This window comes from Balaenoptera musculus, chromosome 16, assembly GCF_009873245.2.
Source record: "Balaenoptera musculus isolate JJ_BM4_2016_0621 chromosome 16, mBalMus1.pri.v3, whole genome shotgun sequence".
Lineage (NCBI taxonomy): Eukaryota > Metazoa > Chordata > Mammalia > Artiodactyla > Balaenopteridae > Balaenoptera > Balaenoptera musculus.
This window is the reverse complement of record NC_045800.1, coordinates 9,578,802-9,602,429: the sequence shown is the minus strand read 5'-3', so window position 1 is coordinate 9,602,429 and position 23,628 is coordinate 9,578,802. Positions and strand designations below refer to the sequence as shown.

At 51.6% G+C, this 23,628-nt stretch overlaps 1 protein-coding gene across 17 annotated transcripts in view; it reads left to right on the top strand.

Annotated features, from left to right (window-relative positions):
- TACC2 (transforming acidic coiled-coil containing protein 2) overlaps window positions 1–23,628 on the top strand; it is a 212,876-nt gene that overhangs the window by 118,108 nt on the left and 71,140 nt on the right. For 12 of the 17 annotated variants that reach the window (XM_036828561.1, XM_036828563.1, XM_036828567.1 and 9 more), the window contains one exon: window positions 4,597–4,767. The exons of 3 other annotated variants lie outside the window; for them this stretch is intronic. In XM_036828561.1, the coding sequence (XP_036684456.1) occupies window positions 4,597–4,767 (171 nt within the window). Of the gene's footprint in view, window positions 1–4,596; window positions 4,768–19,413; window positions 19,638–23,628 lie in introns of those variants that run through there. 2 more of the 17 variants (XM_036828577.1, XM_036828576.1) reach the window with 2 other exon arrangements.

Sequence of the window (23,628 nt, the reverse complement as noted above, 5' to 3'; positions counted from 1 at the left end):
TAAAAAATAAAAGGCTTAAATTAAATCAACATTTCCTTCATCTTCCAAAAATGCAAATACTTGACATGAATTTGAATTCAGCTTCTTTGTTATTCCATAGGAGACATTGATTAACTCCCTACATGGGAAAAGGGATTAGTGGACTTTTACAACTAGAAGGGTCTTTGCAGCCCTATTCCTGGCCCATTGTATAGGGGAGGTGATCAAGGGCAAGTGAATATAAGTGCCTTGCAGAGCCAACTGAGGGGAATTCCTTGGCGGTCCAGTGGTTAGGACTCCGCGCTTCCAGTGCAGGGGGCACGGGTTCGATCACTGGTTGGGAAACTAAGATCCCACATGCCACGTGGCATGGCCAAAAAAGAAAAAAAAGAAGCCAACTGAGATTGCAGATGTGGACCCCATCTCAGGGCTCTGCCCCACTCTGTGCTGGGCTTGACAGCTGCCCACGAGTTCCCACTGAGGGCTGGGAGTGGTACTGGGCATTGGAGAGGGCCTGACTCCCTGAGAATAACGTCTCTAAGAGAAGTCACTGCTGCTCACGGGAGACTTGAGCGGACAGCAGCTGGCAAGGGGAGGCCGACCTGGTCACCGGCTCCTCACCTCTGCTCCAGCAACAAGGCCCGCTGGCAGCTCAGGGCGCCTTGGAGGGGCCCTATGGAAGCTTCCCCTCGGGGTCTAGAACCAGGGCTGACTTCAGGGGCGTGTGACCTGGGCAGTCGCCCAGGGCCCCGTGCTCAGAAGGGCCCCGTGCTCTGTTCAGCAGGCTGCTGTTGTCACCCTCCTGGAATTCTTATGCTTCAGGCACACGGGGCCTTGCGTTTTCACTTCGCTTTCATTTGCATTCCTGCAGCTTATGTTGCTGGTCTCACCTCAAGACGGTTGGACTCTGAGATTCCAAGAAGATAGGACAGTTGTCCCACTGTCGGTGGCCTGCATGTTTGGGAGGCCAGGGGGCGGGAGGGAAGGAGCTGCCATGTGTTGCGCACTTGTTCCGGGCCAGGCCCCGTGCTGGGGGCTGGAGAGACCACAATGGCTGAGTCTCTAGTAGAGGAGAAGAGGACGTGTTAGCAGAAAACAACAGCATATGCAGAAGCCAGGCCCGGTCCAGCCTGGCAATGCAGGGTGGGCATTGTTACCCCTACCGGGGATGGGGGGAGCTTCCTTGTTTGGGTGACACTGCAGGATGATTGTGGGGTGGGCTAGGAGGGGGGCCTGAGAGAGGTAGGCGGGGATTCAGGGGCAGGGTCTGCTTGAGCAAAGACACAGAGGCAAGAAAGTGCCAGGAGCCCTTGGAGACTGGCTTGGTGGGGTCAGGGCAACAGGAGGACAAACCTGGGAGGGGACAGAGCTGGGCTGCGGGAGCCCCAGCTCGCGAGGCCCGGGAGTTTCACCTGTATTCCATCAGGTGTAAGGCGTGGAAAGTGGGGGGGGCCTTCAGGCAATGAAAGGACCTGATCGGAACTCGAGTTGGGACATTCTGGTGTCTGTGTGTGTGTGTGCTGGGGCGTGGGTGTGCAGGAGCCCTGCTCAGAGAGGCTGCAGGCCTGGACCTGCAGGACAAAGAGGACAGATTCTGGAAGGACAAGGGATGTGACTCAGCATGAAGGGGCCATGATGGGGCGAGAGAACAAGGAGAGTCAAGGACAGTCTCAACTTCTGGTCCAGGGCCTGGACAGCTGGTGGGGCCACTAGCCAAGCTGGGGAGAAATTTGGGGGGAGGAGGAGGGTTAGGAGGGAAGAGGAGGAGTTCCGTAGGTGCCCGTGTGTCAGAGCTTCGGTCGTGAGTCACTGAACCTTCCCCTGTTGGGGCCTGACCTCCCCGCCTCTGGGGTTGGACCAAGGGCAGGCTGCAGACCAGGAGGGAGGGGCGCCATCATTCTTAAAAGAGCTGTTGAGTCATTTGTTTGGTGCCTTTAGCTGATGGGAACAGGCCAGCGCCGGAAGGGTGTGGCCCTGGTGGTCTGGGTGCCAACCAAGTGAAGGGCGGAGCGGGCAGGCATCCGGTCTCCAGGCTGAAGAGCTGAGGGGACCACAGGGTGTTCTCAGGGGTCGGCCTCGAGGCGTCCTCATCGCAGTGTGACTGTCACTGTGCTTCCCCGTGGGGTCGGCCTTGTTCTGAGGCCACAGCTCCTCCCCTCTGCCAGGGTTTTCAAAGACAGAAACCTTTCCTTGCACTTTGATGGAGTTGTAGGGTACAGAACCACGAACTGTGTCACCTTTTCTGTTTGCATTAAATTAAATAAAATCTTCAGGGGGTGTGCAGAGGAAGGGGCTCGGCCAGTGTAATTTCTTTAGAAAGCAAATTTTAGACTAAAGGCTTGAGTTTGTAAGTGGCCTGTTCACTGCTTATGGGTAAGAATAAATGTAGCTTTACAGAGTGTGAAAGTGGCTTTCTTAAGGAGCTTAACAGCCCCCTGTAGTTTTCATTATTCATTTGAGTCATGTCTTTACGAAAAAAGTTATTTCAGCCACTATCCATGTTGTTACAAACAACAGTTTGAACAGCCAAGGCATCGTGCCCTCTGTAAACCCACTTCGCACTTTTGCCGGTTCTGCCCACGAACTCATTGTAATTTTTGTTCACGTGTGGATTGCCTTGCTCTGGGCTTAGCCAGGGTCATTACTCTCTGGTCTGTTTTGCTCCTAATTTCCGTGAGGCCCAGGGGAGAAGATCATGTGGTTCCAGCTCTGTCTCTGCTCCCTGAACCCGGTTTGGTCGTAGCCATTCGGGACTCCCCCCGCCCCGCCCCCCCGCCCCTGGCTCTCCCTCTGCCCGTCCGAGTGCCCACTGTGGGTGGCCCGGCTGGATGTTGGGCTGCTGGGGTGAATCTGACGGATAAAGCCCCTGTCCTCAGGGAGTTTGGTCTCCCTCGTGGTCTTCAAGTCCCAGGTGATGGGAGTCACCGAGGAGGAGCTGGGGGCTTCCGGGTGTGTGCTAGGGGGTCCGTTAGAAAGTGGACATGGAGCTGGACCCCAGCTTCGACCTCTGGCTGGGTTTCGGGCTCTCGGTGCTGAGTCACGCGGTGTTAAGGACTCAGAGCCTGGGTTCCCATCCTGGCTCCACCGCCTGCTCGCTCTGTGACCTCGCCTCTCGGAGCCTCGGCTTTGATCTCTGTAAGGTGAGGGTGACGGCATCTGACTCAAAGGCTGTTGTGGCGCTTCCCGAGGTCACGTATGTGAAGCACTTAACACAGGCCCGGGCTCACAGGCGCAGGCACCTAGGACAGAGCCATCCCGGACATTGGCACCGGCAGGGGCGAGCCACTGCTGTTTTCGTAGCTGCGGAATAGTGAAGGCCAAGCCAGGACGCGGGAAGCGGAGGAGTTGCTGGCCCGGGGAGGAGGGGGGCTTCCAAGGCCAGGACACAGCAGGGGCAGCCAGTGCTGTGGGAACCCAGGGAGGGGGGCCCGGCTGGTCAGAGCAGAGCAGGTGAGGGTGAGGAGGGTGGGGCGAGGCGCGAGGCAGAGGCCCGGCCCTGCAAGACCTGCTGAGAGCTGCGACGGGGATTTGGGGCTAGACTGAGAGTTCTTTCGCTGTACTGGGTGCGCGGTGCCCGTGGCAGCCGTCCTCCAGGCCGGGAAACCAACCTCGCAGGTGGACGTGGAGGAGTTGGAGATTAGCAGGACGCCTTTGACACGGAAACCTGGAAACCCGAACGTCCTGCCTTCCTGCAGCGCGGGAGCTGCCAGCAGGAGCTCACGCCCACAGGGAAGCAATGAGTCCCCACCAGAGGCTGTGAAACTCGTAACCCCAGCTTCGACCTCTGGCTGGGTTTCAGGCTCTCGGTGCTGAGTCACGCAGTGTGGACAGCAGTGCGGACAGCCGGAGAGGCTGGGAGGGCTAACCCGCCCTGGAAGTCTGTGGACGGCATCACTAGTCTTGCTTTTGCCAAAGGGGAAGATCAGAACCTCTTTTGAGCTCCAAGCCTGGTGTCTTTTGGCTCCAAGGGTGTGTCTGCAGGTGGCCTTCCTTCCTGCCTTCCCTCCCGCTGGGGGCCACCCTGCACTCCCAGCATTTCCCTGGATGTCCAGCAGGGGGCACTCACCCATTAAACCAGACACAGGGCTGTGCTCTGGGAATCCTTCCCCAGGGAAGAGGGATCCCGGCAAGTTCCTGGTGCAGGTTCCTTGGTTACCCATGAGCCTCTTCACCTTGACTTTTCTCAGCCTCAGATTTTGGGTCAAATCCTGGGGAGTTTGCAAAATTGTATTTTAGTTTTCAACTCCCAGAGTTCCACTGCTTATTAAAAAGTGATGAGAAACGATCATATGAAAGTCCCTTCCCCCAAACAAAACTCAAACAAGACAACTCAGAGTGTTCTGACACCCAAGCTGCCTGCCGCCTGGGTTCTGCTGCAGCCTAAGGAGGGGGCAATTCACAGCCTGGCCTGGGGGCTGCTGTGCTGGAAGGTGCAACCCGACTGTGTCTAAGCAGAGGCCTGGGGAACCCAGTGGGGAGCCTGGGGCAGCAGTGTGCTGGGTCTTTAAATACCCAACGCCATGTGTGTGAGTGGGTTGGGAGGGGTGAGGGGGCCTGATGAATGTGCCATTAAGGAGCCGAGTCCCACTGGGAATAATTCTCCCTTTGTGTCCCCAGCACCTCCCCAGCTGCTGCCCGTGTGGATCTCACTCCCCCGGCCTCAGAACACACATCTTTGCCTTCCGCCCCAGCTGGTGATGCACACGCATCTTTGCCTTCCACCGCAGCTGGTGATGGAGTCGAAGCTTCCATTCCCTTCTGCCAAGGTCTAGCCAAGGACTTAAGCAGGTATTGTACAAAGGTCTCCTTCCAAGCTGCTGCCCCCAGAGAGGAGGGGCCTGGTGGTCTCTGTCCCTTAGACCCTGGGGGAGCTGCCTTTAGGATGGCGCCAAGAAGGCGTTGACAGTTTGGACCCGTGATGCCATGTGTGATTGTTTGGGCTGTAGTTGATCTGAAGTTTATCCATGCTAGCAAGCTCTCCATGTAACAAAGGGGACGTCCTGTGTGAGTATTGGTGTATTAATTGGCGTTCTCCAGAGAGACAGAACCAGTGGGATATATATACACATATACAGGCATAACTTGTTTTATTGCACTTTGCAGATGTTGAGTTTTTTACAAATTGAAGGCTTGTGGCAACCCTGAATTGAGCGAGTCTATTGGCGCCATTTTCCCAACATTTGCTCCCTTCGTGTCTGTGTGTCACATTTTGAGAATTCTCGCAATATTTCAGACTTTCTCAATAGTATATTTGTCATGGTGATCTGTGATCAGTGATCTTTGATGTTACTATTGCAAAAAGATTATGACTCACTGAAGACTCAGATGACGGTTAGCATTTTTTAGCAATAAAGTATTTTTTAATTAAGGTGTGTACAATGGTTTCTTTAGACATAATACTATTACACACAATAGTCTACAGTATAGTGTAAAAGTAACTTTTATATGCATTGGGAAACCAAAAACTTCGTGTGACTCACTTTATGGTGATATTCGCTTTATTGTGGTAGTCTGGAACCATACTTGTATTACCTCGGAGGTCTGCCTGTTTAGAGAGAAATTTATTTTAAGGAATTGGCTCATGAAAATGTGGAGACTGGCAAATCCAAAAACTGCAAGGCAGGCCAACAGGCTGGAGACCTGGGGAAGAATTGATATTGTAGCTGGAGTCCAAAGGCCGCCTGCTGGCAGAACTCCCTCTTCCTTGGGGGATCTCAGTCTTTGTCTCTTAAAGCCTTCAACTGATTGGATGAGGCCCACCCACATTATGGGGGGTAATCTGCTTTACTTAAAGTCTACTGATTTAAATGTTACTCTCATCTAAAAAAATACCTTCACAGCAACATCTGCACTGACCAGATATCTGAGTACAATGGCCGAGCCAACACTTAAAACTAATCATCACAGCAAGTATTCAGAACTCCTGTTTCTATGCAAACAGCTGGTTCTGATTAGAAACTATTCTGCTTAGCTATTAAGTCTTCTAAAGAGCATTTTCAGTTAGTCTTTTCTTGTGGAGGGCTAAACACACCTGGGTGTGTTGAGAAGGGGAAGCCCGTGGCCTCAGAGAGTCCTGCTACTGGGGAGGCACAGAGGTGCCCAAAGCTAAGCTGAAGGAGAGAGTGAGAGTACAAGGGGTGGCCAACGCATCGATGATCACCTGCCAAGCCAGTGTCCAGAAGTAATAGAGGAATCAGGAGAGAGGAAGCTCGTTGTATGCAGATGTGGTTCTAGAACACGCAGTGATGAGGAGGTGGGGATGGAGCTGGACCTGAATCTCTCTTATCTGGACGATACTCCATGGAGCAGACGCTCTTCCTTGCCCATTATCTCCTGAGGTCTACCTGCCTCTCTGTTGGTCCCTTGTCCCCGAGGGCTTCCCAGGGGAGGCAACTTCTAAGCTGAGAGTTGAAGGCTAAGTGGAGTTAACTACACACGGGCAGGGGAAGGAACAGCATCTGCAGAAACCTTGAGGAAAGAGAAGGGAGCAAAACTGAAGAGGTCCCATTGAGGCTGGGGCCTGCAGAGAATGGAAGGGGGTAGCACAGTGGGCAGGGGCCAGTGGTTGGCACACCGTGGCTCATGTTAAGGATTGGGGGCTTTATTTTTTTTTCCTCGGTAGAATTTTTTTCGAGTAATAGATTTCTTTTAAGAATACTTCTAGACTTACCAAAAAAATCGAGACAATAGTATCAAGAGTTCCCACTTACCCAAGCACACAGTTGCCCTATTATTAACATCTCAACAATAGCTTGGTTCATTTGATGCAATTCATGAACCAATATTGACACATTATTATTAACTAAAGCCCATAGTTTATTCCGATTTCCTTACTTATTCCCTAATGTCCTTTTTCTGTCCCAGGACCCCATCCAAGATACGACATGGCATTTAGTCTTTATGTCTCCTTAGGCGCCTCTTGGCTGTGACTGTTTCTCAGACTCTCTTGTTCTTGATGACCTTGACAGTTTTGAGGAGGACTGGTCAGGTACTTTGTCGAATGTCCCTTAGCTGGGATTTGTCTGATGTTTTTCTCGTGATTAGAGTAGAGTTATGGGTTTGGGGAGGATGATCACAGAGGTAAAGTGCCATTTTCATCACATCGTATCAAGGGTACTTACTATCAACGTGTTTTATGACTGTTCACATTGACCTTGATCGCTTGGCTGGGGTCGTGTTTGTCAGATTTCTCCACTGTCAAGTTCCTCTTTTTTTCCCCTTTTCCATACTGTCCTCTTTGGAAGGAAGTCACTGTGGGCACATCTCAGGACTGGGGAGTTGTGCCCCCTCTTTTAGGGGGAGTATCTACATAAATTTCTTGGAATTCTTTTGCATGGGAGATTTGTCTCTTCTCCTCCATTTATTAACTTATTCAATCATTTATTTATATCAATATGGACTCGTGGGTATCTATTTTATACTTTGAGTTATAATACAATACTACTTTGGTTGCTCAGATTGTTCCAGCTTTGGCCATTGGGCCATTGGCTCTTAGGGCTTTATCTTAAGAAGGTCCAGAAGCCCTGAGGCAGGCAGAGATCTGAGCAGATTTGCATTTTTAAAAGATCTCTCCAGCTGCTTGGCAGGGCAGGAGTGGTTTCAGGACTGATCAGGGCCCCCAGGCCCTGAGGCTCCCTGTCCTGGCCCAGCGGACTGGACAGGACCAGGGACAGCTGTGGTCCCATTGCCCTAAGTACACCCTCAGCTGTGACTTCAGGGTGTTGCCAACTCCAGTGTCTCTCCATGGCTGCTTTTTTCAACGGGACTGTGGCCTGGATCCAGGGATCCAAATAAATCCTATCTTTTTCCCTTTGCCGGGTCCTTGGAAGTTTTCGAAGCAAGTTTCAAAAATATACAAATGAAAATTTAATTTCACTGAAATGGAAGTTGTTATTCGCCAGGCCTGGGCCAGAGTCTGAGGTCCCTGTTGGTCTCATGATTTGGAGATATATCCTCCATCAGTGCCCATTTCCAGCCAGGCCTCTCTTGTTGGAGCTGTTATGCCCTCTGCGTGTTTTCACCATGCCCAGGCGACTGCAGTGCCCCTAACATCTGTGGCTTTGTCTTCCCCTCTTTGGGCTTGGAGGGGAGAGCAGTGGAGTAGTGAGACCTGGTGTCTTAGCAAAGAAAGCCCAGGGCACATCTTATTACAGAATCGACAGATGTTCTGTTCTTGCAAGCATGCTGGGTGACTTCCTGCAGCCTCCTCCTGCTTCTGATGGCTGCTGTGGAAATGATGACATAATCCCACATTTCCAGTGCAAATGGCTTTTCTTCCAGAGTTTTCTCACCCTCCCCCCTCCCCCCATGTCCACTGGTAATCATTAGGCCACAAGCCTTGGGGAGAACAGATGTGACTTTGAGAGAGTCCATGGGGAGGAGAGGGAGCTTCATTTCTCTGCTTCCCAACCCTGCCCGAAGCAAAGGGGTTGTCCTGGGAGGGACGCTGCCCACCAAGGTGGCAGAGCTCCGACAGGCCTTCCTTGTTCCTTCAGCACTGCCCGTCTGTGGCCTTTGTGCTCAGCAGACACCCTGACCTACTAAAGCTGTTTGGAGAGCATTATGTGGCGATTAATTGAGCTTTAAGAGGCTGAAGCCAGGCAGGGAATCTGAAGATAAAGAATTTCCAGGAATGCAAGTCGAAAGCCCTCACTCTTGCCAAGGCAGCCACAGCTGACCAGGGGTTTTTGGACCTCGGGGGGCTTATGGCAAAGAGCCTGCTGTGTTGGCACGTGGGGCAGGCAGACGTGAACCTCAGCAAACATCAGAGCTGACCTCCTGCTCTGCCTGCTGGGGATGGCGGTCCCTAAGGAATCGGTAACTTGGAAACCTGGCCAAGGGCTGCCTGGACGACCCAGAAAGAATGAGCCGGGGGAAGCAGCCGAGCTTCTTGCAAGGAGGATCTGGTTCCAGGTTGGTGCAGGAAGGCCAGGGGACAGCACCCCTGAGGAACACCGCCCTGAATGCAGCCTGGGGTCTGGGGAGAGGCAGGTGACCTGGGCTCACCACGGTTTCTGGTGGGACGTTCTGTCCACCGTGGGCAGCCCTCAGATGCTCCCGTCTCTCTGTCAGCACCTCTCCTGGACTTGAGAGCTTTTCCTGGCAGGAGAGGGAGTGAGGAGACCTTCTCCCTGGCCCCTGGGGTGGGACGCTCCTCCTGCCAGCTCAGGGAAGTGAACCCCTTGAGAAACACGGCACGTCCTCGCCCACAGAGCTAGGTCATTTGCCCACTCACAGCTCAGTGGGTAATTTTGTAGGTGGGGTCAGGACCATCCCTGGGGTTGCTGATGCTGAGACTCTCTGGTGATGAGCTGCTGCACCGAGCAGACCGGGGTCTGATCTGGCCTCGTTCCTTTATTTACGTGAACCGCGTTTCATTTCACTCACTCTCCTGCCCGTCAGACCCACTTCTCGCGGGGCAGCCCTGGGCGTGGATGTGCTGCTGAGCGTCACCGTCCTGGCGGGACAAGCAGAGGCCGCCTGACCTGGGCCTCCGGCTCTCGGTCGATCTCATGAACAGGCACCAGTGTCTGGGGGCTGCTGAGCTTCCCCGTGTTTGCGGGCGGGCGTGTCTGGAAGCTCCACCTGGCTGGCTTCAGCCCCAGGAGCACAGCGAGGAAGCCCGTCACTCTGTTCTCCAAACACAGTTCAGTAAACGGTGGCCTCCTCGGTCCGGGCGGAGCGGGTGCGGAGCAGGCGGGACCCATGATCCCAGCCCTCAAATTCTTTTTTTAAATTTATTTATTATTTTATATTTTTATTTTTGGCTGCGTTGGGTCTTTGTTGCTGTGCGCGGGCTTTCTCTAGTTGCGGCGAGCGGGGGCTACTCTTCGTTGCGGTGCACGGGCTTCTCATTGCGGAGCACGGGCTCTAGGCGTGCGGGCTTCAGTAGTTGTGGCTCGCGGGCTCCAGAGCACAGGCTCAGAGGCTCAGTAGTTGTGGCGCACGGGCTTAGTTGCTCCGCGACATGTGGGATCTTCCCAGACCAGGGCTCGAACCCATGTCTCCTGCACTGGCAGGCGGATTCTTAACCACCGCGCCACTAGGGAAGTCCCAGCCCTCAAATTCTTTTTCCCATTTCTGGGGGGAGACAGAAGGAGAGTGGGCCCCCAGGCAGGGCTCCCCTGGCCCTGCTTATTGGGGTGCAGTTGGGAGACTCCTCCAAAGCTGGAAGGGATTCCGACCTGATTTGGGGTCCGGTGAGGAGCAGGGTGTGCATGGAGCTTTGAGGGGCCAGTGGGGGCCTGGATGGAAGTGCCCAGCCCAGCTCTGGGGGCGTGGGAGGTGTCAGGGCAGCGTGAGGCCCGGGAGCCCGCCTTCCATTCCCAGTGGTGCCCTGGACCCCATGTTAGGTTGGCTGCCACTTTATAATTTTAGATTTTTGCATTTCAGGAGAGTCTCTGTGTCCCCGGCATTGGGCATTTCGTGGGGCATATGGGAGGCATGGCCTCAGCCCTCCAGGAGCCAACCTGGCCCAAACCTCTGCTTTGTAAGGAGAAACTGGATGCTGGGGGTACTGGGGGGCGGCTACCCTGGTTTGAAAGGGTCAGAGCAGACCCCTCTGGAGAGCGATGTGGACCTCCCAGAAACCAGGGAGCCACACCTTGTTGTCCCCAATGCTAGGGGACCAGAGGCATGTTCCCAGGCTGGACACTTACTGCCCCACAGAAATGTTGACGTAAGGTAGGACCCCTTCATCTTTTTCTGCATTAATGGCTTAAAGAGATGCAAAAAAATGTGAATATACCATACACTTATTCTGCACTGAACTTTTATAAGTCACCAGCCTCTGAAAGCTGTCACGAGACCTGGTAATGTCTCTCGCACATTTTCTTAGGGTCAGCGGGGTGCGGCAGGAATTGGGTCAGTCTGCTGTCATGGCAAGATTGTCTACCCATGAACAGATCAATTCCTAAAAAATCTGGGTATTTGGGAAAAATAATCCCTTTTCCTCAGGCACTAAGTTATAAGGTAATTGCATCCAGTGACGGTTAGGCAGGGTGCCTAGGGGTTTACATAGATAGGGCCTATGGGATGGTTATGAAAAAAAGGAAGTATTTTTAGGGTTTGGTAGCACACATGCGCACACACACATGCCCACACACACACACACACACACTCACACTCATTCAGTCACTGCCCTCAGATGTTATGCTAATTATCTATCAGTAGATGCGTATGGTTGCTATTTCTGGCCCAGCTGTTCCGGATTTCTGTTCTATCACAGAGCCTTGAGTCAGCAGTTCTGGGACTCAGCGCCTGGTTTTCACCGCTCCACTCACAAGTAGGACAGCCCCGTGTCAGGCTCTGTGTCACGGCTAGTCAGGCATGGGAAGACATTTACTGCAGACCAGCTGACAACCGGCCACCTTCCTGAACTGGCCTCTGCTCTGGGGCAGCGGACGTCACAAGGACCCAACGAAGGAAGGGCCACGAGTTTTAGAGCTTCTGCACGTGCTCTTTTGCATTTTCATCTTGGAAGCATTTCCACACTGAACGGCCACTTTGGGGCCACTACGGAGAACCCTCTCTCAGTCCAGATGGGTGGAACCTGCAGTTCTCAACCTGTTCTCCAGTCTGGCTCAGAAACCAGCTTTACTATCCATTTTGACAGCTGGGAGATTCCATCTCTGTTTACACTTGAATGTTCTCTTTAAAAGGCCTCTTATTCCTGGTACAAAGTAACCTCTAAAACCAGTAGGCTTAAGCTCTAGAGGAACTCAATAGATTAACACAACAGTCAAATCAAATACAATATTTTAGCTCTTTTAACAAGGACTGAAATGTTTTTATAGTGCTTTTGCAATTTTCTGTTCTTCTTGGAAACAGTTCTCCAAGAGGAAAGATGGATTTCACTGGTTATGTTTTTGATCCCAAACAGTCAATCGGTTCTCTCTTCCCAGGTTTGAATGAAACTTGACTATTTCTTAGTAGAAGCTTGAACTCTGGAGGTCGGTGTTTTATTTGGCCAAATGTCTCCCTGTTTGGTTTTGCCTATGATCTTAAACCTAGTTGATAAAAGTAGTTACAGTAAGGGGTGCAGATTATCTAAAGAAAATTGTTCCTTGAGAAAGACCACTTAAAATGAATCCACTTGTTGAATCAAACTTCTACGGTAATAGTGGGAAAAATGTTTAATTGGGACTTGATCTTGAAAAAAGAAATGAAAAAATTATGAGAATGATTAATATTTAACAAAATGTGGACTTTAATGATAACCATATGTTCGTGCTTAGCATGAACAAAGAATTTTGGCTATGTTTTTCTGGCAGATTTTCAGACTTGTGTATTCTTCACTTCGCACTTGACTCCTGAAGCTCAAGTACACAGTCACTTTAACATAAATGCTTCAACAGTTTTCTGAAGGGCTCTCTCGATTCTTTGATGTCCTCTCTTCGAAGCTACCTTCTTCCCCATCTTTGTGAGTTTCTCCTCTTCAGTTGTTCACAGATCACCATTTCTCAACAGCTTTGGGTGGCTTTTGAGCAATTCCTCAGGATCAGATTCATTCACTTCATGGTGTCCTGCAGCTTCTGCTAGGTTTGCAGTTTTCCTTTGCAGTTGGTGGTGCTGTATATTTCCCCACAATCAACGAGAGACAACTGGCAAGAACTTGTGAAGCCAGGAGGAGTATTTGAGGGACAACTGAGTCCAGAAGTGGTTGCTTTGTTGATGAACGTCTTCCAAGGCTGACCTTTGCTTCCCCTTATTGTAACCTTGTTACTGTGGGAACATGGATGGGGGAGGGGACCCTCTCTGCAGGATGGGGGCAACTAGAAATATATCCTCAGGAACTTCTGATTTTATTGATTGCTAGAGGAGCTAAGTAGGGGCTGATATGCTTGCTGAAGTTGCCATATGAAATGAATGTTGTGTTGGTTGGAAGGATATTGTTGAAGGCATTATCCACCATATACCCTGTTTCCTGATGGAGAACCCATAGGAAGGAACATGTTGAGAATATCAGTCACGCAAAAAGCTGCTTATCCATGGAATGGCCTTTTAAAAAAAAATCTGCTGGGTTTTATGAATTGTGTAACTGAAAATGATTGTTTCCCTTTTTGCTTTGGCTGCTGGGAAACGTAGAGCCAAACTTGCAGCTTACTCCAGCCAGGGCTTAGGTAAGTACTTTCGGGGTAACCTCAGTCCCTCAGGCTTTTCGCCATCTTTTCTTTCAAAATTCTTTTGCTGTCTTGATTGCAAGCTTGAGTCCTTTTTTGAGATTAGGTAGGATATATTTCCTAAAATGTTATCTCAAGAGTGTCTTCTACATTTCCATCTCAAAAGAGTTGAATTTATTGGTAAAGAAAGAAGGATTTTAAGGATCTTATTTAGTCTTCTGGGATGTCTGTTTGTGTTACTGATTTCTTTTGCACATGCGATGAGGCTTCTCAACTCAGTGCTGTCCTCACTTTTGCATAGCCCTGGGTTTTAGGGTAGCGCTGCTTTCCTTCCTTCTTTGTAGGAATCAAAGATTAAAAATGTATCCTGAATCCTTAATTTTAAGATAAAGTGAGTCTTATCGCTCTCTCTTTTTTTTAATATTTATTTTATTTATTTATTTTTTTGGCTGTGTTGGGTCTTAGTTGCGGTGCGCGGACTTCTCTCTAGTTGTGGTGTGTGGGCTCCAGAGCACATGGGCTCTGTAGTTGTGGCACGCGGGCTCAGTAGTTGCGCGCGCTCGGGCTTATTTGCCCTGGAGCGTGTGGGGATGTTAGTTACGGACCAGGGATTGAACCGACGTCCCCTGCATTGCAAGACGGATTCTTAACCACTAGACCACCAGGGAAGTCCCCCTTATCTCGCTTTACTGATTTCTTTTCTAGTACATTTTGGGTTGCCTTCCTGGGTCTAACGGTAAAATCCTCAACCTTCACCTTCTATCCTAAAAGAATTGAAAGGAATTTTTTTCCCCATGAAGAGTAGCCTTTGGGGTGGTCCTTGCTTGCAGGGAACTTTGAAGGATCTCAGGTGTACCTATGGTGAAGGCGGTGAGAAAGGCATAGAAGATCAGCCCTTTTCAAAGAGAGAGCAAGAGAACCTTGGAAAAGATGAGGTTTTACCTGAGCCTGCTCTTCAGCCCAGGTAGACCACTCACACTCCGCAGGGTGAGCATGTGAGATTTAATGTTGGAGTACAGAGGGTGATCAGAATCGCTGTGGCCCTGGAAATGAAGGAACCCCACAATCTTCTACCTTTTCTCTATTTACCATAAGACTGAAGACTTTTGCCAGGACCTGTTCCCACATCCTCTGAGGTTTCACACCGTGTATGTTTATGAAGCTCTGGCTGAGCGTGGGGCACACGGCAGGCCGGAGAGCGTGGACACCAAACACAGACACACGGATAAAGCGAGGCTCTGATGAGGCGAGAAGGCACCAAGGCTTAAATCTGCCCGCGGTAGAGAACGGGGAGAAGTCTGTAGGCTGGAGGAGACTCACCCCTCCTAGAAGCTGGCCGGGAGATGGGCCCTGATGCACAGGAGGAATTGGGGGAGCTGGAGAGGTTGGGGAGGAGCACCTCCTCGGCTTGAGGTCACAGCGGGGACCCTGGCCCTGCTCGAATGCAGGATGGAGCCAGTGTCAGGATCAGGGCCGGAATATAGAACTGGAACTTTTTCCCGAAGGCCGTGGGCAACTTATGGAGCAAGGCCGCGGGACGTAAAAGCTGTGTCTCCAGAAGCCCAGGAAGACGGACCCCTGCTCGGTAACACCTGGGTGGGGAAGGTGTCGGCAACGCGCCGTTCGTGACCTGCAGCCTGGTCCTGTGCGCCGGTCGGCTTTGCTGGTCTCAGGCTCCTATTTACGTATGGTTGCTGAACGTGGGCGTGAGCTCGGGCCTGAAATCAAAGGGCTCCCAGCCCTTAGAATCTTAGGAAAGGCAGTGAGCGACAGGCTGGCTGGAGCTGTGGGTGGTGGGGCTGCGACCTTCCGGCTTGAGATGAAGAACAAGTTGCAAGCGGGGGGTGGTGATGGCACCTCAGAGCCGGGACCCCTGCCTAAAGGTTGGCTTCCTAAAGAGAAGGTCCACATGCTTTGTGCAGCCTCCCTATGGTCCCCACTGTGACGGTGAAGGCCAGGAGACTTGAAGAAATAGGATCTTGCCAGGCCCATTCTCCATCTGTATTTACATTATTAGTGCGTGCCAGATGGATTTTTCTGTGATCTGACCTGGTTCCTGTTATGCCAGTGTGCTGGGCTAATTAGCAGCGCAGGGGTCCACTGGTCTTGTTTGGAGAGTGTTGTTGCTATGGCAACTGGAGACTTCCCCGAGGCTGGAGGCAAAGATGAAGCCGCTCAAGTGTGTTTTTCTTGGTGTGTCAGAGGTGCTTCAAATTACTCGCCCTTTCTGACTGTGGCTCGGTCCCTTGGACCCTAGTGGGATTTAAGAGTCTGTACCATATATCTTATCTCTCAATTACAGGGATTTAGCAGGTTTGCTGATCTTTCTGGTATGTGTCAGTAAGTAACTTGAGAATAGACTCATCTTATTTGACATTTATAGGCCAGGCACATGCTAAATGCACTAATATATGTGGAATTGCTAATTGATCTAGAAATGATGGGTGCATTCCTTGATTTATCCAGGTTTCTAGGATGTCTTGGGGACATCAGTAGGAGGGTTGGCAGTGGAGCCCATCTAAGTGGGCTTAGCTGACCTTTAGCGTTCTAGAATATGCACGCTCTGATCCAGAGGCCGGCAGAGGGGGAGGAGTTCAGGTCTCATTGGGGCCATGGTTAGAAACATTGGGCATCACTGGTTTGGTGGAGAGAGGAAGTGCCCTGCTGTAGCAGCCTCTGCATCTCACGGAGTGGCCAGGTGTGGGCAGGTAGAGTCAGGAATGTGGGGTGGGTGTGAAGAGGCGGTAAGGGAGGCAGGAGGAGCCGGGCCGTTTGAAGGCAGCACTTTCAGGAAGGAAGGCTGGGACTTAGCAGAGGGAACTGATGGGACTCTTGGGACTGATGGAGGCTCAGCTTCAGCCAAAGGTCTGGCCCAAGTGGGTGCTCAGTGCAGGTTTGACGACACTAGGGAATGTGTGATCGCAATGCCAGTTGCCTGCATTGTAATAATTTTGGATGGAATCTGTGCCTTTCGTTATCTGCTATAAACCATGATTTTACCTTCTGGGCATGATGTGGGGTGGATGGCTGAGGAAGAAGGGAGGAAGGGGAGGGAGTAAGCAGGCAGGAGTGGGGCATAGCGGGTGGTATCTGTGTCATCAGCAGTTCCTGTGGATAACCAGAGCCCAGGGTCTATGGAGCATTTAAGCTGGCTAAATGGCCCTGGACTGCTGTTTTTTTCGAATTTCCTTGGTTCTAACTTGGATAGCTTTTTGTTGTTGTTGTTTTTGTTTTGTGTGTTTAATCTTTTCCCTTTTTGTTAGTTGTTCTTAGTCCTAGAAGTGTATCTTAAGCAGTCCATCTTGGTTGGTCAGCTTGGGCTGCTATAATAAAATAACTTGGGCCAGGTGGCTTAACAAAAACATTGATTTCTCACAGTTCTGGAGGCTGGAAGTCCGAGATGATCAGGGTGCAAGCATGGTCGGGTTCTTAGGGAAGCAGCCCTTTTCCTCTCTAATCAGTCTCCCTCCCCATTTTTTTAAGTTTCCTTTTTTCTGTAGGCAGAATTACTAGCTAACCAAGCTTGTTTTATTTTATTTATTTTTTATTTATTTTTTTGGCCAATGCTGCGCAGTGTGTGGGATTCTAGTTCCCCGACCAGGGATCAACCCGTGCCCCTGCAGTGGAAGCGTGAAGTCTTAACCACTGGACCGCCAGAGAAGTCCCCAAGCTTGTTTTAAATTGTGTGTAAAGTAAACATCAACTGTCTTAAATGAGGGTCTGAGAAGTTCTTCCGGAAGTTCATCATAGAAACTAGGAATGCATGGATTTCAGTTGCATCGACCTCAAGGGCTTCCAGGTTGTATTTGCCTTTCCCCTGGTTTTTGGTCATGTTTTTAACATCACTGAGATGGTGTCAGCCTACTAAGTGAAGTGTCACTAGGTCATAAGTTTATGATTGTTGGGATTCTAAATAAAAGCACTTCACTGTAATGCCTCCTCATTTCCTACGTGGTGCTATACCTAGGGGGAAAACGTTTCTTATAAAGAAGGAAAGAAAATTAACACCACTCAAGCAGCAGTTACAGTCCTGGTCCCAGGCTTTCATACATATAATTTAAAATTCCCAATACCCTGCAAAATAGATGCTTCCTCACTTTTGCCAGCTGAGGAAGCAGTGGTTTAGTATGGTCAAGCGATTGGCTCAAGGCCACACAGCAAAGGAGGGAGAAGTCAGGAGTTGAAGTCCCTTCTCATTTCAAAGCCCTCTCTTGCTATTGCAGCAAAATCCCTACCTGTTAAGGATCAGGACACTTGGAAGGGTCTGTGCTTTCACGTGTCATGAAAAATAAAAGTTAGCAGATGAGTTCTAATTGTGGTTTCTCATTTTTTCCCATGTGTTTTCCTAGTGCCGAGTTTGGCTGAAGGCCATACATACCGTCAGTGCCCAGGGAAGGGGTCACTTTCCTCAAAAGATTAAGTCTAGGTTAGTGCTTATGAAATTTTCAGCTCCACGAGGTCAGGTTCTTTGGACTCCCAGCTGCATATGTGGCGCAAGAGGTCTGTTTTCTGACAAAGAAACAAACCCTCGGGGTGCCGAGAATGACAGGATGAACAAGTCTCAGAATCCCTGCCACCAGATGACACGCGGCGCTGACAGTGAGTGACAGCTTCCTGGGAGGTGCTTTCCAGAGCAAGCCTCACCAGGCCACCCCCTGACAGTCACCTTCCCTGCGAGACTGACACATCATTAGCTATTTTCATATAAATTCGAGAAAGTAAACCTTCTCAGTGTTTCCTGGAAATTTCATGTTGTTGCATCCCGGGAAACGATTTTGACTTTCTGGCTCTTTGTTTGACACTGATCTTAAATATCAGCAGAGGAAAGTCAGCCCACCATGAAGCCCTAGAACTACCCTGACATCAGGAGCCACAACCTCAGAAGTACCCGTCCAGACATCCCTGGCCACAGTTTTAGAAAACACTCAGTGTGTTGGAGGACATTTCAAAATGCTTTGAGTTTTGTTTCCATTTTATTGTTCTTTTGGCCACAATTTAGATGCATTTTAGGCTGACTGCGCTGTGGGGTAAAGAAATGCTGGGAACCTGGAGAAGAGTTTTCAATTTACTCATCAGAGGTTCCACCTTAATTCAGTCGTGAGTCTGTGTTTGGAGCTCGGAATGGGATGGATGGTCAGTTCCCGGGTGGGACCCCAAACCTCCTGAACTAAAAGGAGATGAAATCCTTCTCTAGTAGCCTTCGATGACGACGCCCAGGAGCCCAAGCAAGACTTGAGGGTTTTGGAGCCAGCCAGAGCCAGGTGGGGGGACCTGGCTAGCTGGGCATGGCTGCCCCAGCAGGGGGATGGGGGTGGGTGCTGTGGGCACTGGATGGGGTGTCACAGACATTCCTGCAGGCCCAGCCTGTGTTTAGAAGCACAGAGATGGATGTTTTGATTGTATGCCAGGGAGGGCTGCCTTTTCCCTGTACACCCTTAGCCTTAAGGGGCTTGACATGCTGCTCTCAGCCTGCCTGGCCTCTGATGGTTTAGGATGAGCCCTTGCACGGGGCTTCTCTGTGGAGCCCTCATCTGGCGGCCAAAGATGGGGCTGCAGACTCTGTAGCCGGCTGTGTTTCTTTCTTCCCCCAATCCCCCCACCCCCAAAAGGTGTCCTTGGAGGCCGGGCCTAGGTTCACAGGGTCGTGGGGAGGGCGGGGAGCCAGGCCCTCGCATCTCCCTGGTACAGCTCAGCCAGCTCCAGCCTGGCCACCGGGCCTGAAGGAGGCAGAAGCCGCCAGGATACTGCGCGCGTCTCGCACATTTCCCACTGCAGCCCGTGTACCTGCTCTCCCAGCCATCGGGAGAGTCCACTTCCTTCTTTGGAGGGATGAGCCAGCTGGAATGAGAATACCCTCAACTCCCTCTGTGGTCAGCCTGGCCGAGACCACCACGCCCCTCCCTCCTGGGGCCCCCGCGCTCCCCAGCCCGCAGTGCATTTGCATTTCAAAGCCACACAATGCCGGCGGTCTGGGCGAGGCTGCGGGAAGCTGGGGGAGGCGACTTGGGTGTAGAGGGAGGGTCTTCGCCCCGTTTCCGGAGCCAGCGGTGGAGCTTTGTGAAGATGCCGGCGTCAGGGGCTGCTCGGTGATGATGACATCACCGTGTCGTACACAGGAGCCGGGCTGCCGGGGGGTGTGAGAGCAGATCCATTCGGACCCCACCGGCGCTCACGCTCACACCCGCGCGCCCCGGCAGAGCCGCGCGCGCCGTCCACACTCGCGCACACACTGAGGCGCGCGCCGGCCACCCTCGCGCGCACACATTCCCGCGGCGCTCGCTCCCCGGGCTCCGGCTCGGGCCCCGATCCGCAGCTCCCCGCCGCCGCCGCCCCGGATGCCAGCAGCTGCTCCCATCTGCAGTGCAGCAGCCCCGGCCGCCGGCCGGCCCACCCCGGGCTCCCGCTGGAGGAATCGTGCCAGGACGCTGGCCCTGCTCGCGGCTAGCCTGCTCGCCAGGGCGCAGCGAGGATGGGAGGGTCGCAGTCTCTGCAGCCAGTCCCAGCCAGCGACCTGAACCTGGAGGCTTCCGAGGCTATGTAAGTGCTCAGCCGGGCCGCCCTGGAGGCCCCCCGTCCCCCCAGGAGGAGAGGCTACCGGGGCTTTGTTAGTGCCCCCTCTCCTGATGCCCGGGCAGCCTGGAGCTGGGGCTGGCCCCGCCGTTCTCTCCAGGCAGCCTTGCATGGCTTTACCTGGTGGCTCCCCCTTCTAGCATTTAGTTCCCCCTCTGGAATGAGCATCTGGCAGCCCCAGGATACTGCCGGGGGCAGAAGTGACCCCCTGGAATTTTATGGCTCCGCAGCCCAGTGCATGATTGGGGGCTTCTTGTGTGTCTTCACTCTGCACCCCCGGCACAGTGGTATTTCCTGCAAGGGGACAGCCGGGCCTCAACAGGGGCCTCATGGGAAGAATCCCTGAGTGTGGCAGTGCTGTGCCCGTGGAGACAGACCAGTTTAGCGGCAGCCACTCACGTGGCTCGGCGGATGGAGTGGAGCATCGCTGGTAGACGTTCAGTCCCGTTAGCCGAAGCGTCCGTGCACTCCCTCGCTGGTGAACACTGTCGAGGACAAGGCCGCTTGCTATTATTAGTAAAGGCAGCTGAAGGGTCCTGTCATTGGTCCATTGGTCGAGGCAGCATTTGACTGTGCATCCATCCAGGAATCCGATCGTTTCTCTAAACCACAGAGCTAATGTGCTCAGAAGTGGCCTTTATCCTGGCTGGGTGTTTATTAGGATTGCCATTTCTATACGGTCGTCTCCATTACCTCTCCGGGCATGCCTGGAGGATGGGGCTTATGGAATAGATCTGGCTGCCGAGCTGTATTTCAGCAGGTCAGGCTTGCGGGCCTCCACATCCCAGCCTGGCCTGCTCTCCTTTCCCAAAGAGAAGAATGTGTTTCAGAGAAGAGTATTTTGTGGGGATGCAGGGGTGGGGACGGTCAAGTGGTCACGGGAGCCGCTGATGTGTAGATTAAAGGGTTGCAGGGATTGGTCTGTGTGTTGTAGTAGGGACGGGGTGCCATGTGGGGCTTCCTCACTCGTCCCCGCTCCTGGGTTTCAATGAGGAGCTGGCCCAGCGCGGTGATGTAATGCTAGGCTGAGTGAGCCTCATGGTTTTCCAGGCTCCGGCTCTTTAGCAGTGAACCATGCTAAGGAGCAGGTGTGCACCGATCATTTGTCTTCCTCCCCGTAGCTCGAGAAAGCATCATCTTACAATGGAGGCGCATCGTGTTGGAGGATTTTAAGTGCCGTGAGCCTTGAGCTTTGCCTGCCCTGTTTTTCGTTCATGTGTCGTATTGTTAGATGCGTGGAAATAACGTACTACCACACAGGACTTGAGCCTAAGCCTATAAGAACAGTTTCAGCCTATTTTTAGTTAAAGAGTGGTAGGCACTTACTGGCTAGTGAGCTGTCAGGGCTCAAACCTGTCTAAAAGCTTTAGAGAGACTTGGAAAAGATAATGTGACCGTATGTTTGGGAAAATACACTCTTCAGCCATTGGGAATTCAGCTTACCCGTCCCTGGCATCCCCTCCCTCTTTCCCAGTTGTGTTAATAAATGGCCAGGATTCTGCTGGTTGAGGGCTGAGTTGGGAGAGATTCTGTTAGGTAGAAGCTGCCTTTTTGGATAAGGTCCCCTAAGTCTACCCTATGGGAATAAGTGATGTTTAAGTAAAACTCCAGGCCAAGCAGCCACATCGTGATGGAAGCTGCTTCTCAAATATTGCATGGGTGAGCTGGTCCATATGTGCCAGCCTGAGTCTTCTTTCCCTGGAAGTGCTACTCTGAAATGTCTCTAAATCGAGATCTTTAAGATAGTATATTTACTCCTAAACAGAATCCCACCCTCCATCCCCTAACATTTTTGTTTTGAAAAAATGGAGAGAGTGGAAATGCTTGGGGCTGGTGCCATACCTGGCAACTATTCTCTAAAATCGCATCTCTGCTGTCTGAATAACTGGGGCTTCTTTTTCTACTACAGATTTGCTTATTTCCAGTCTAGAGATTTAAAAAAGTATGTTAAGAGAGTACCCCCTTTTTGCACATGTTCGTGTCTTTCACAGTAGTATGCGTTTCCATGCACATAAAATCACATGCACATGAATAATACGCAAGACAGCGTAGCATATGGTCCATGGCAGAAAAGACGCTTCCACTGTTAAGATAATGCTGTCAGGGCTGCAGGGACGGAGATGAACTCGGTACACGCCTGCCGCGAGGTACAGCCCATGACAACTGGTATCTAGACCGAACATTTATATCTCTTTTTTTTCTGGTGGTTCCCTGTGAAAGATCAAATTAAGGGGGGGCCTGTGTGTAAGAGTGAAACCAAAAGGCAGAGGAAGACAGGGATGATTTGGAAGTCCCTGCAGGACATTTTTTTTTTTTTTTTTTTTTTTTCAGGATTTCTGTCTTTCTGGTTTCAGGTTGGGGTGCCTTTGGGCAACTTTTGTGGCCCCAGCTGATAGCTTCATTCTGTACAGGAGTGCAGTGGGATAAGGAAGGAGGAAGATGGGGAGTCTTGTGTCTCCCCTCTGGGGTGTAGCAGCAGACTGGAGGGTGGCACATGGGATTGGGAGGTGAGGCAGTGGAGGTTGAGGTTCAAGTGTTGAAGTCCCTCGCTATTCCCGGGGTGGTCCACAAATGGCAGCATCAGCTTCCCCTAGCTTGTTAGAAAGGCAGAATCTTAAGCCCCACCCCAGATTGGCTACATCAGAATCTCCATTTTAACCAGTGATTTGTAAATATGCCCAGATGATTTTTAGGCAGAAAAGTTGGGGAAGCCCTGAGCTAGGTGAGTCTCTCCATCCTGGTCCCTCAGAAACCGTTGGCCACTTCTCTAGCTGTTGCGTTCTTGTCTGGGAAAGAAGTTCTGGTAGCGACAGTAGCCATTGTTTCCGAATAGAAGAGGGGTAGCAGGGAGAGGAGAATTCTGCCACAGAAAACACTTACTCCTCAGCACTGACGGTTGGGAAACACATACAGGAAAGGGACGGGAAGTACTTGAGTAAATGTGGTCTGAGTCTATTGATTAGACCCGCTGTCTGTGCCCTTCTTCCGCTGCAGCGTTAAGTACTTTGTCCTTTGTGTAGCTGGAGACCCTCATTCTGGGGGCTCCCTGAGCTTCCTGCAAATTCCCACACCCTGGCCACCGAGGGGCAGCCAGGGGCCATTAGCATCTGAGAGTGAAAGTGATTGTTCTGTGGGCAATTCAGCCTGCTTCGTCTGTGGCACCACTCATGACCTGGGCTCTAAAAGACAAATCACAAATATGGAAACCCATGCCTGTGTAGACCCGTGAGGATCAAAATAGGAGGGCCAGGATGGATGGAGAGAAGTGATGAAGGCCCTGGTGATTGATGAGACAGGGGAGGGAAAGTTAAAGACAGTGGGGAATGCAAGTGGAGAGTTTATACTCAGATGACCAAGAAAGGATGTGCATTGCCAAACGAGGAAGCGGGATTGGGAGTGTGTTTGGGGGAAGGTTGATGAGTTTGGGCTGGGATTTGAGATGCAAGTGGGATCAGAATTATAGCTGAGAGGGAATTCCCTGGCGGTGTAGTAGTTAGGACTCTGAGCTTCCACTGCAGGGGGCACGGGTTCGATCCCTGGTTAGGGAACTAAGATCCCGCATGCCGTGCAGCATGGCCAAAAAAATGAAAAAAAAAAAAAACAATTAAAAAAAAGGCAAATATATATATATAGCCGAGACAGTGGCCAGGACCAGAGAGGCCTTGGGCACCACCTGCACCAGGTTGAGTGGTTCCAGGACAGGGGTTGCAGCTCTTCGTGCAGCTGTGGTCGCAGACAGGAAAGTAGAGTTTTGGTCTCTTCCATCCTCGTGTGGCTGGCTCCTCATCCTGTCTGTCAATCTGGGAGCTGCTTAGAGGGTCCAGTGACTCTGACCTTGCCCCACCTGCCTCTTAGGGCTTCTCAGAGGTGAGGTTCCACCTGTGTACACTCTGAGACGGCAAAAGCACCAGACAGTGGCAAAAGCAGGAATGCTCTGTGCCTGAAAATTGCCAGCGTG